General features: G+C 42.3%; 1 protein-coding gene across 1 annotated transcript; it reads left to right on the top strand.

The window, feature by feature from the left end:
- Positions 1-960: 960 nt before the first annotated feature.
- LOC106733483 (small ubiquitin-related modifier 1-like) lies at positions 961-13176 on the top strand. The gene is made up of 2 exons (XM_014582861.1): positions 961-1261; positions 13052-13176. The coding sequence occupies exons 1-2, from the start codon at positions 961-963 to the stop codon at positions 13174-13176; spliced, it is 426 nt and encodes a 141-aa protein (XP_014438347.1).
- Positions 13177-14044: the final 868 nt, after the last annotated feature.

A 14044-nucleotide genomic window follows, 5' to 3' on the forward strand; every position in this document is an offset into this window, starting at 1 on the left:
TTTTCCTCAACTCTCCTCCTGGGATTTTGGGCACACACACCCACCATGATTTTTAAGCTTCCAGGTCTGGAACTCAAACCACGGTTGGCCAAATGGGAGTCCAGCACCTTAACCACCACACCACCTGCTGGCCCCCATAACTTTTTAATTCATTCGGGACCAGCAGTTAGTGTAATGGCTATGTCGCTGGACCCCCATGTGGTCGACCGCGGTTCACGTCCTGGACCTGGTGGCTTAAAACTCACGCCGGACACGTGTGTGTGTGTGCCCAAGATCCCGAGAGGAGAATGGAGGAGAAGGGATTGCGGCGTGGGCATCCCCCCTGGGGGGTGATTTCTCGCTTTCTGTCTCTCTGTCTCTCTCTGTCTGTCTGGCGAGCACACATGCCCTATAGCAAAAAAAAACTCTCAAAAAAAATTTTTTTAATTCATTAATGGATTTGGATTCCTTATGGGATTTTTTTTCCCCTCTGGCAGGTAGTTGTTGTGACATTTGTGGAACAAAATAAATATTTCATGATTTTTGCAAATTATTATCATTTAAGAAAAATATTGAAAGCTCAGCCTCACCAGTAAGCTGCAAAGACACTGTGCTGCTCAGACTGGGACCACGTGGGAAGCCTGAGTTTGATTCCCAGTCCACAGCCAGGCAAGGAGGTGTGTACCTGTAATCTTGGCAATTTGGGAGGCTGAGGCAGGAGGATTATAAACTCTAGTACATCCTGGACAACATAGTGAGACCATATCTAAAGTATACTCCCATAGTCTCAGCTACTTGAAGGCTCTGAGGTGGGAGGATGGCAACACAGCAAGAGCTATCTTACAAAATAAATAAATAAATAAAAAGAAAGAACAGAAAAGTACTGGCCTCGTGGCGCAGTGGTAATGTGCTGCTCCAGGCAAGCTGGATCAACGGAATCCCCTCCGCCCCCCACACCCTCACCCCGAAGCCACTGCCACCATGTCCCACCAGGAGGCAAAACCCTCCACTGAGGATTTGGGGGATAAGAAGGAAGGAGACTACATTAAACTCAAAGCCATCGGACAGGATAGCAGTGAGATTCACTTCAAAGTGAAAATGACAACACACCTCAAGAAACTCAAAGAGTCATCCTGTCAAAGACAGGGAGTTCCAGTGAATTCACTCAGGTTTCTCTTTGAAGGTCAGAGAATTGCTGATAATCATACTCCAAAAGAACCGGGAATGGAAGAGGAAGATGTGATTGAAGTTTATCAGGAACAAATAGGGGGGTCATTCAATGGTTTAGATTTTCTTTTTTTATTTTTTCTTTTCCCTCAATTATTTTTTATTTTTAAAAATAGTTCTATTATGGGGACCAGCAGGTGGTGTGGTGGTTAAGGCGCTGGACACTCCCACATGGCCGACCAGAGTTCAAGTCCTGAATCTGGCGGGCTTATTTCTCACTTCCTCTCTTTCTCACTGTTACCCTCTGTCTCTCTCTGGTCAAACTAAAAAATAAATGAATGAATGAATAAAATAAATAAATAATTATTTAAAAAAATAGTTCTTCTGTAATGTGGTGTTCAAAATGGAGTTGAAAACTGGCTCCCCATCTCGTTAAAACATCTAGTGATTTTGGGACCAGCAGTTAGCATAATGGCTATGCCACTGGACTCCCATGTAGTTGACCATGGTTCGAGTCCCGGACCCGGTGGCTTAAAACTCACGCCGGGCGCATGTGCGAGCGTGCCCAAGATCCCGAGAGCAGAATGGAGGAGAAGGGATTGTGGCGTGACCATCCCCCCTGGGGGGTGATTTCTCGCTTTCTATCCCTCTGTCTCTCTCTGCCTGTCTGGCAAGCACATGCGCCCTATAGCAAAAACCTTTTCAAAAAAAAAAATTAGTAATTTAAATCCTAGCGTTAATTATTTGCTATCGTTTGTTTCATTGCACTGATGCCTCAGCTCTCTCATAATGCCCTCTCCTTTATAAAAGCCACACGTGTGCACAGAGAGGATCCCTGTCTCAGGACTCTGCATTTTCAAGCTTGTGGTGGTAACTAAGATCTGCCAGTGCGAGTGTTCATAGTGACTTTCGAATTGGCTTTGAAGTTTCAGCATGTGATTGCTTCACTCTTGGACTATGATTTTTGGTAGAAGATGGAAGTTTCTTTTCTTTTCTTTTCTTTTCTTTTTTTGGAGAGGTTTTTTTGTTTGTTTTTGTTTTTTTGCTGTAGGGCGCGTGCGCTTGCCAGAAAGACAGAGAAAGACAGAGACAGAAAGCGAGAAATCACCCCCAGGAGGGATGGCCACACCACAATCCCTTCTCCTTCATTCTCCTCTCAGGATCTTGGGCACACACGCACATGTGCCTGGCATGAGTTTAAGCCACCAGGTCCGGGACTCGAACCGTGGTCGGCTACATGGCAGTCCAGCGACATAGCCATTACGCTAACTGCTGGTCCCAGTAGGAGATGGAAGTTTTTCAGAGAACTGCACTGTGGAAAAATGACCTTTCCTTAACTTGAAGCTATTTTTAGAATCTGAGGGTCTGGACCAAAAGAAGAGGAATATTAGATCAGAGTCAAGATGACAAATACGGTGTGAGTTCACTAACTCCAAAGATATCTTCACTGAAGAGAACGCATTTTAAGATTTAAAAAATCTTTTCAGAAGATCCCAGAAAAGTTCTCATTTCCATTAGCAGTTAATAAAGTTATTCATGCAGAAGTGTATACAACATTATTTTATTTGTACTTTTTGGCCTGGGATATGGGTTTTAAATAGACATTGTCTGTACCAGCTTCATTAAAATAAACAATATTTGTAAAAATCTTTTAAAAAATAAGGGCAATCTGGATCTCCCATGACAACCGCAGATGAATACGTGGCCCAGCGAGCCTGAACCATGCCACGCATGCTCAGGTTCTAGGGTTTGACTGGTGAGCTGAAGGACTGGAGAAAGGGAATCAGTGTGACCAGACTCTGGAGCGTACTCCTTTCTCTCTCTCTTCTTCGCTCTCATGTATGTGTGCATGTGCTCTATAACAAGTAAGGAAAAAAATACATGTACACAAACACACGAGAGGACTTCAAAAGGTTTAGGGAAAAATAGAATTAAAGTACAAGTTTATTGCAGTGCAAAAAGATTTTGAAATTCATGCATAGTTTTTTTCTAATACAAATGTTCATTAACTTTTTGAAGACCTGTGTGTGTGTGTGTGAGAGAGAGAGAGAGAAAGAGAGAGGGGGAAAGAGAGAGAAGGAGAGAGAGAGAGAGAGGGAAGGAAAGAGAGAGGGGGGAGAGAGAGAGAAAGAGAGAAATAAAACAAAAAGTTATAAACCAATTCCCACAGCTAGGAGGCAGTTAATCTTACTTGGATTTCTACCAGCGGTTTCTCTCTGGTGTAATCCCAGATTTTAATGTGAAGATAAACCCTGGGCTGATAAAGTCTTAGTTTACATTGGAGTTTTCAAACAGTCCTTTGCACATGGCCTACAATAGAGCTCAAGTCTCATTTCACTGCCTGCCCTCTTCTCTCCTCCTTCCATCTGGCTCTAGAGCTTTGGGCACTAAACTTCCCGAGTTCTTCCATGTATTTATTGTCATTGAAACTCATAACTCCAAGATTAAAACCCAGAACAAATGGGAAGTAAAAATTAGGCAACTATGGAGGAGAAAAAAAAAAAAAAGTTTCCTAGGTAATATACTGAGAAACAAAGGCTGGCAACAGTCTGGGATTTCCAAAAGGAAGAATGAGGCCTGGGTTCTGAGTACACATTGCCAATATTAAGAAGAAATGAGAGTTTAGAATCCTGGCTGTTACAGCCAGAGGGCCAGGTATGCGACCATTTTTTCCTTCTGTTCACTTATCAGAAAGCGTGTGCATACACAAAACACACACACACAAGTTCCCTCTGCACAAATGCTGTTAACTATTTTTGTATAGTTAGTCCTTTCTAGGCTATATAGGAGCCACCTCTAGGTAGCCAATCCCCCAAATTGTCAGGTAACTTTTAAATTATGGGTCACCAACCTCTCTCATATTCCTTGTCCCCTTGGACATGGTGATGTAGCACTCTTCGGATTATGTTCCATAACGCCGACCAGGCCCAGTTCATCATAAGAGAAAAATGGTGACATTTCTCAAGAGTCTCTCATCTATCTTCCTCCCACCTCACCGTCTGATTCCCTGGTGATCTAGCCACTTCTGTGGTTCCAGCTTTCACTTACTTACCTCTAGCCCCATCTTCGGTACTGGGGTCTAGTCACGAATTTGAAACATTGAACTCTTCCACAAAGTTAGGTTTCCTGGATTTCAGGATCAATGCACGGGAAATGACATCTTCCTGTTTCCCTTTCCTCTTCCTGAACACCCCTCCGTTCTTGAATTTCCTTTTATGTGGAACTAACCTCACACTTAGTAGAACTAACCTTATACCTTAGACTTGCTTAAACATGGAGTTACCTTTGAGTCCTCTCCTCCACTCTAGCTTACATAAATCCAACTGTACTTCTCATAGCTCAGACCTGGTTAGTTTTTACCAAGATCATTGCATTAACTCTTTAGCTCTCCTCTTCCTGTGAGGCCTTACCACCTCCAGTTCATCCTACACTGTGTTGTAGGTGAATTATCTTAAAGCACAGTTCAGACCATGCTGCATTCAAGCTCAAGAAAACTCCTCCTCCCTGTTGCCTACTAAGTAAAATGTATGTCTACCAAGCCTCAAAGGGCCTCCCAAATGTGGTCTCAGATCACCATGGCTACCTCCCCATTGCCTATGCTCAGCCAACCCAAACGGCTCACTGTTCCCCAGTTACATCCACCATGTCCCTTGCCTTCTGCCTCTGCTTAGTTGTGTTTTCCATCTATTCCAGATGGTATTCCTTCATCTCTGCTTGCTGAACCCTGACCAACCTTCTAGGGTCCCCATCAAATGCCAGTGTCCTCCTCCACCAAGTCATTCACTCTCCTCCAAGCTGGCAATGATGTCTTCCTCCTCAGAGTTCCTATACCATTTATTACTGGCTTCTGGAACCAATCACAGTATTTATGCAGTAAATGTAGCCTTTTGAGTAATTTTTAAAATTAATTAATTAATTTAAAATTTACTGTAGAACACATGTGCTTCCTGGAGGGGAGCGGGGAAGAGACAGAGAAAGAGAGAGAGAGAGAGAAAGCACTCCTCAAGAAGATGGCCACACCACAATTCCTTCTCCACTCTCCATTTGGAATTTTGGGCATGCACACATATGCACACATACACTGAGTGAGTTTTTCCAGCTGCTGGGTTCAGGACTGGAACTATATGGGATTCAGTAGCCTTAACCACTGTGCCACCTAGCTGTCCCATTTGTGTAACTCTTTTTTGTTGTTGTTAGAAAGATTTTTTTATAGGGTACATGTACTCACCGGGGAGACAGAGAGACAGCAAGTTAGAAATCACCATCCCCCCCATCCCTTCTCCTCCATTCTCCTCTTGAGATTTTTGCACACATGCCTGATGTGAGTTTTAAGCCACGTGGGGCTAGGACTCGAACTGCAGTCAACTACTTGGGAGTCCAACAATGTAACCATGTAACTATTATAACATCTGCCAGTCCCCCATCATGTAACTCTCTTTTGTTTTTCTTAAGAATTATTTTATTTAACTTTATTTATTTATTTATTTATTTTAATTTGATCAAGAGGGACAGAGTGAGAGAGAGAGGGAGAGGGAAAGTGAGAAAGCCACCCAGTTCAGGATTCAAACCACGGTCAGCCATGTGGGAGTCCAGCATCTTTAACCACCATGCCACCTGCCAGTCCCATCCATTCGTGTAACTCTTAATATCTGATGTTGGGTTATAGCATATTGCGGGCAGAGACCTTTGTTCATGTTTATACCCCCACTGTGTTTTTCACATATCAACCCCACAATGAGATGAGAAGCCAGGAAACAAACGATTAGACTGAAGGGAAAAGACAACCTGATTTGGTGCAGAGATGCTTGGAGTTGCAAAAGACACTTAAAAATTGGTTAGTGACTCCAGTCCCACAAGTCTCATTTTCTCTCCTACCCCTTCCCATTCAAAAAATAGACATACCGGGAACCAGCAGTTAGCGTAATGGCTATGTCGCTGGACTCCCATGTAGTCGACCGCGGTTCGCGTCCTGGACCCGGTGGCTTAAACTCACGCCGGGCGCGTGTGCGTGCGTGCCCAAGATCCCAAGAGGAGAATGGAGGAGAAGGGATTGCGGCGTGGCCATCCCCCCTGGGGGGGTGATTTCTCGCTTTCTGTCTCTATGTCTCTTTCTGTCTGTCTGGCGAGTGCATGCGCCCTATAGCAAAAACCTCTCCAAAAAAAAAAAATAGACATACCGAGACCTAGGACATAACATGACTGGTCCAAGGTCACAAAACTAGGGACAGAGGAAGGACTAGAATTCTGATCTCCTGAATTTTATTTTAATTTTGTCGAGGCCCCAGCCAAAGATTCATTCCTTCCTGTCCTTTTCTGCCCTATCCTCTAAAAGGGTATTTTTCTTGTTTATAAAGGTTTTCTCAGCAAAGTTATTTTATTCTTTTACATATTATTTAAGCTTAAAGCATTTGTGCCACATTCCTGGCCCCATACATAATTTTAGCAAAATTATCCTACTTTTTTTTTTTTTTTTTTTTACCCAAAGGCCCAAGAAGAGACATCAGAGAAACATCTGGTCTGATTCATCAGGGTAGCAGCCACATTGCTATTTATACACGAGCACAGCCCTATCTTTGTAGCTCTCAGCTGTTCTTCACTGCTCAGCATGTGCCCCTTTTCAACCTTGTCTGTCCCTCATCAAGACAGCATCCTGCATCCTAAGTCTTGGGCAGAATCTAAGTAATAACTACTCCACCTAAGAGGCCTGTACTTCAAAGGAGCTAACTCTCTACTTTCTCCATCTCTGCTCAAGAGTGTAGGACAGCAGCTTCCAGTGGCTGAATTGCTGCCATTCATCCCACTGCATTCTGGGTAAAAAGAAGTGGGATAAAAACCAAAGCTGTTGGCATGAGTCACGTTTGGAAGCAGGTAAGGTAGAAAGAAGTTAAGTATTCTAGAGGGGAAACTGAGGTTAATGTGGAGAACTTAAAGAGCACTGACTGTTCATAGTAACATTTGACAGTGGTTATTAATGAGAAGCTTCATGATCCTACGCAGTCATCAGTGCCACAAAAGGGCTTAAGAATCTTCTTGGGTGGGGGACCAGCAGTTGGCGTTAATGGCTATGTTGCTAGTTGATCATGTAGTCGACCACGGTTCGAGTCCTGGACCTGGTGGCTTAAACTCACACCAGGCATGTGTGCGTGCGTGCCGAAGATCTCGAGAGGAGAATGGAGGAAAAGGGATTGCAGAGTGGCCATCCCCCCTGGGGGTGATTTCTTGCTTTCTCTCTCTGTTTCTCTTTCTGGTGAGCGCACGCGTCCTATAGCAAAAGCCTCTCCAAAAAAATAAATAAATAAAAAATAAAAATAAAGCATCTTCTTTGGATTTATTAGTGTCCTTTTATACCTGCCCCATGTCCCTAAGGGATGGCCATTGTTAGTACCAACCAATGACAATATTGTTTGTGAAAAAAGTGGAACAGGACAGAGAGAAACAGAGCTTACCAGTCACTTCTTGCCAAAATCTCCTCCAAAATAATGACCTCACCTCAGCATTCAACTACAGGAATGCAAAAAGAATAAAAACACTCAGATGGAACCACAATGGCCCCTGACATCAGAGCCTAATTAAAACCTTAAAGGTTCTAAGCACTGAAAATAATAAGGTGCCCCACCCCACCCCATGTAATTTTAAAAGATCTCTGTGAAGTGTTAGGAAGAGCAACAAAGTTATCATTCTTTTCTCAGTTATGACTACTATGTTATAATAATTTGTTTCAGAAATGGCAAATACCAAACTCTTAAAAGTTTCCTAGCATGTGTTTTGTGTGCTCCTACTTTGCCAGTGCCCTAAACACTCTATCTATTGAGTAACCCAGCTCTGCTTGGAATACACAGTACCAACCATCTATAACTAATACAGTCTGTAAGGGGGGGTGATCATTAGCAAATTTATTTCTGTGTTCGTCTAGTAACTATAGAGACACCAAGTTATTTCACCCTAACCAAAGAAAGGGATCACTTTCTTAGTTTTATGGTTCTAATGAAACCTTAAAAGATGAAAAAAAAAAATCAAAGTCAAATTATTCCAAAGTTTTTTTTTTAAAAAAATGGTTTCACTGTCCTGATGTTACCCAGAGAGAAATATTATCAAATTGGTCAATACGTGGAGGCTACACTGACCCATTTTCATTTTGTCTCTTGCATAATAAAGGTGTCAGACATCCAGCTGGTGGTGTGGTGGTTAAGGCGGCCGGATCCCACATGGCCAAACGTGCCAACTGAGTCCTGGACTAGTGGCTTGAAAAGCATGTCAGGCCGCTGCGCATACCTGCCAAAGGAGGGTGGGAGAGAAGAGATTGCAGCGTGGACATCCCTGGGGGCTTTCTTACTTCCTTTTACTTCCTTTTTTCCTTCTTACTTACTTTTTTCTGTCTGTCTCAATCTCTCTCCAATGAGTTCAGGTACCTAAAGCAAATTTGAAAAGAAAAAAAAAAAAGGATTATTATAATAGCTGGAGCCTGTTTAGGAATCTTATGAATAAAAACAAAAACAAATCTAAAATATTTCCCTTATAAGCTGTCATCTAAATATGAAAAAAAGGGACCAGCAAATGATTGTGTTGCTGGACCTAGTGATTATGTTGCTGGACTCCCACATGCCCAAGCATGGTTTGAGTCCCAGACCTGGAGGCTTAAAACTCACACCGGTGCATGTGTGTGCATGCCCAAAGTCCTGGGAGGAGACCAGAGGAGAAGGAACTGCAGCACATGACCATCCCCCCCGGGGAGGAAGTGATTTCTCGCTTCTGTCAGTCTCTCTCTGTCTCTCCGGCAAGCGCATGTGCCCTATAGTAATAATCTCTCTAATAAATGAATAAATATGGGAAAAGATACTCATGGCAGCTCCTGAAATGTCTATTATTGATCAAGATTGATGATATTGGTCATCAATGACAAGAAGGAATCTGAGAAGTATTTGTGATCTTTTCCCCATTGGTCTATGACAGGACATCCTCAGTAGGGCAATAGGGGAGGGGCTGGAGGATTAGAAGCAAGCAGTCAGAACATGGAATATTGGACTTTAGCAATAGCTGAGTGAAAGTCTGAGTGATGACAAGATATGAAATGTAGTCTTGGGAGATGGATAATTGAAGTAGATTGCAGAATGGTACATGAGTTAAGGAAGTACAAAATCACAAAGCTGTGCTACTGAATCACTTATTGATACCAGCTCCTAGGATGGTGCAAGGAGTAGGACAACTATAAGGCCAGGCAGTAGTGTAACGGTTAAGGTGACTGCATGCCACCTGCTGATCAATAGTTCAAGTCCTGGACCTGGTGGCTTAAAAAACACATCGGGCATATGTACCTGCATACCAAAAATCCTGAAAGGAAAGAGAAGTGGAGGAGAAGGAATTGCAGTATGATCATCTCCCAAAGAGGTCCACTCTCTCTTCAGTAAGTACTCATGCCCTCTAGCAAATTGAAAAGCAAAACAAAACAAACAAAAAAAAACTGAGGCTAACTATAAGTTAAGTCTCAAAGTCTTCAGCGAATGAAGACAAGTGACCAGGAGGTTGGTTAATGATGGGGCAGGGTATGTGTGTGGTGGGGGAGAAGAACCTTTAAGAGAAGTAATGAGCTCTTACTTGAGAGTTAAAGAATGAGGGTCTGGAAGTAGCAATGGAGAATTGGCAAATGCCAACTGCTGCACCCTGCTCCACAGCGGCAGAACAAATGGTATGAAACAAACCCTAGCCCAGAGGGACAGTCTCTCAACTCAAGGCAAGGAAGTGGAGGGTATACTTCCTGGAAAACATACTAAGAATGTGGAGTATTCTATTTATAATGGAATATGAGGCTCAGTGGAAACAATGATTTAAGGGTTATGCAGTGATTGGCACCAGAGATGAGAAGGGCTTCATGTGATAGGCAGATATGAGAACGAACTGAACCATTAAGGGAATGAAGGGAATGGGGAGCACAGGAGACTAGACGCATTGCCCTTTCTCTCTCTCTCTCTCTCTCTTTTCTCTCTCTCTCTCTTTTTTTTTGAGAGATTTTTAAAATTATTTTCATTTAACTTCTTTTATTCTTCTTATTACTATTATTATTTTCCAGTTAGATCAGAGAGAGAGAGGGAAAGTGAGAAAGCAAGCCACCAGGTCTGGGACTCAAACTGCAGTTGGCCATGTGGGAGTCCAGCACCTTTAACCACCACACCACCTGCAGGCCCCAGAGAGAGATTTTTGCTATATGGTCTGTGCGCTCACTGCAGAGAGAAACAGAGAGACAAAAGCAAGGGGGGTGGCCCCCAGGGGATGGCCATGCCATTCATTCTCCTCTTGGGATCTTGGGCACACATACACACGCACCCAGGGTGAGTTTCAAGCTGCTGGATCTGAGGCTCGAACCACGATCACTTATGTGGGAGTCTAGCAACATCCATTACACCATCTGCTGGTCCCAACATTGCCCTTTCAAACACTGACTGAGAGTGATAGGGAGAAGAGAAAGATGAATTTCAAATATTATACTTTGCACATGATGTCTTGGTGTAGGAATTGGATAAATTTTCCCCAATACACAGCAACATGGTGAGAGCTGCTGCATAGTTTTGGAAAGGTCACTAGGAATGTGTTCTTTAAGTGGTTGCAATGAGCCGAGGTATGATAAGGGCCCTCTCCAGGTGTGTAGCTCAGCAGGGGAGCTCTTTTCCATCTTATGAGAACTCTAAACTATTAATATCTTCATTTTCTTCCTATCATCTTTTTCTAGACTCTCTTGGTTCTATGCCCTGCTTAGGACTAATGGTTGATCATCTGAACTACTCAAACACAAGACCCTTGCATCCTGCCCTAATGCATGAACCCTGGATCCTTCTCATAGGCTGGGATTTGAACAGCCATCGGCCATGGGATCTAGCTTTCAATGTATAGCACTATGGGCCCAGCCCTTATGTCAGTTTTTGAATTGCTAGTATTTTCTCCTAATGAGTTCTGGTGCTCTATAGCACAGTAAGGTAAAGATACTTAATGATTTATTATATATTTCAGAATAGCTAAAATAAAAGATGTTTAATGTTTCCAACATAAAGTAATGATAAATGTTTGAGATGATGTATATGCTAATTACCCTAATATGATCATTACACGTTATGGTTTAGGTTTCTCATGACTTATAAAAGTTCTCCCTGGGTCAGCAGGTTGCATGGTGGTTAAGGCCTTGGATCCCACATCCCTGACTCTGAAAATCACACAGGGCATGTATATGTGCATGCCTAAAATCCTGAGAAGTGAATGGAGGAGAAGAGACTATATTGTGGCCATCCCCAAAGGGGGTTGGACTTCTCACTTTCTCCCTCTCTCTATCTCTGTCTCAGTCAGTGCACACATTCTATAGTAGAACTTCTAAAAAAGTCTTATTTTCCTTATATAGTCTAATTTTCCCTATATATCTTCCCTGAACCACCAAGCCACTTGCTGGCCCCAAATTAAAATTGTTATGTAAGAAAAGCTATCTAACTGATATCTAATTGACCAAACACCATTTCTTAAGCAGTCCAGCTTTTCCCCACCACTTTGTAAGCTGTGTTGTATGCCATGTTCTTATAAGCATTACTCTTTTTCTGTTCCATTGGGCAATTCATTTACTTATGCTTTGATACCACAGTGTCTTAGTTTTTTCTTATTCTTATTTTTCTTTTGTCTGGCCTATTCTTGGGCATTTTCTACAAAACACCATCAACTGGTCAAATTCTACAAGACAACCTTCTGGGATTTTGATTTTAAGATGTTAAATTTATATATTAGGGAGAATTGCTCCTTTATAATATTATTTCCCTTTGGGAACACATCTCTTCTATTTTTTTTAGAGGTTTTTGCTATAGGGCGCGTGCGCTCGCCAGAGAGACAGAGAGACAGAAAGCCAGCAATCATCCCCCCAGGGGGGATGGCCACGCCGCAATCCCTTCTCCTCCATTCTCCTCTCGGGATCTTGGGCACGCATGCACACACGCCCGACGTGAGTTTTAAGCCACCGAGTCCAGGAAGCGAACTGCAGTCGACTACGTGGGAGTCCAGCGACATAGCCATTACGCTAAATGCTGGTCCCTGAAATAGAATTAACTTTTTAAAGTTTGTTTGTTTATTTATTTATTTATTTATTTATTTATTTATTTGAGAGGCAAGTACTTTCTTAACAGGGTCTCATGCATGATCTCTCCCCCACTATTTATTTATGCTATTTTATTTTATTTTTCTTTTATTCTTTCTTTCTTTGCTATAGGGTGCACGCAACTTGGCAGAGGTGGGAGAATGTCACTGGGAACAAGGAGAAAAAACCATCCTGGGGCACCACCATGCAGCAACCCCTTTTCCTCTGCTCTCCTCTTGGGATTTTGGGTATGCATGCATATTCGCCTGACATGTTTTTTAAGCTATCGGGTCCTGGACTCAAACCATGCAGTCAGCCATGTGCAATCAGCCACCTTAACCACCATTGCCACCAGCTGGTCCAACTACTAATTTTTGAACATTGATTTTTGTGTTCATCAGTGTTGAAGAACTCTCTTGTAGATATTGATAAGATGTCAAAAAAAGACTTTAATATCTTGTATAGTAATATTATTTGTGTATAGTGATTCCATTTTCTCTTTTCAAACCTTTCTTTTTTTCTTTTGTTGTCTTTCTACATTAGTTAGGACCCACCAGAACAATGTGGAATGGCATAACATCCATGTCTTATTTCTGACTTTGAATAAAATGTTTCCATTATTTTACCTTTAAGTACTATACTTGCTATAGGTTTTTATATCCAGGCTGGCCTAACCATTTCTAGTTCTTTTTTGTTTATTTTATTTATGATAGAGAGCACATGAGCATGCATGTGACAGAGAGACAGAGAGAGAGGCATCTTCAATGGTGTTTCTTTACACCATGATCCTCTTCCCTCACCTCTCAGGTTCCTGGACCCTGTTCTTGGTAATGGGGGATCTGAACCCACAGGTGACCGTGCGACTCCTGGCCCTGCAGTTCAGCACACTAGTACCTGTGCCATCAATGCTTGGCCCATTTTTGGTCTTCTAAGGATATTTCAAAATCATGATTGTTAAACTTTTTAAAGTGCTTTTCTCTGTATTTACTGAGGGGATCATTTAATTTTTGCCCTTAATTAGATATGATTGTGGATGACACTAATAGATATTGAAAAATAGAATATTGTTCATTTCTAGGATTAAACCCTCCTTGATTAAGACCCATTTTCAATGAATTACAAGTATTTTATTTAGTTTTCATAGACCTATACTTATATGTAAGACTAGACAATAATTTCCCCTTCTGATGCTGCTCTTGTCCGGTTTGAATATCCTACTGGATATTCAAGAGTGTTACCTCCTTACTCTTCGGCTCTTACCACTACTTGCCAACAGCTCTCAAAATGACATCTCAGTAGATACTTTGTAAATGTTGTCTCCTAAACCTGTGTTTAAACCCCTTTGTTCCATGTAACACAATCGATCACTTCCTTCTTAAATGTATTGTTCACTATAATAACCATACCCTCCTCATTCTCTCCTCTATTTTCAGAGTTGGTGTCATCTTTTCTCTGTATTCTCCCTTGACCATCACCCTTCTCACTCTGCAGATGTTCCCAAAGTGAACTGAGGTACCCTCAGTGTCTCAACTACCACCCTCACAGAGATGAATTCCAAAGTGCCTTCAGTCCAGATCTCTCCCCTCGATTCTGGATTTGTCTGGTTCCTTCTAGCAGTCCCAAAGGCATTCGGGACTTAACACGTTTAGAAAGGAACTCATCATCTTCTCCACTAAATGAGTTTATCCTCCTGTTGACACAATCTTAGCTCACAGCCCAATTTTCTATACTTACCATCCAAGAGGGAACCTTTCTATCATCATTCTCCTTCATTTCTCATATTTAACTAATTATCATGCC

The sequence above is a fragment of the Tupaia chinensis genome, unplaced genomic scaffold (assembly GCF_000334495.1).
Source record: "Tupaia chinensis unplaced genomic scaffold, TupChi_1.0 Scaffold143876_1, whole genome shotgun sequence".
In the NCBI taxonomy this organism is placed as follows: Eukaryota; Metazoa; Chordata; class Mammalia; order Scandentia; family Tupaiidae; genus Tupaia; species Tupaia belangeri.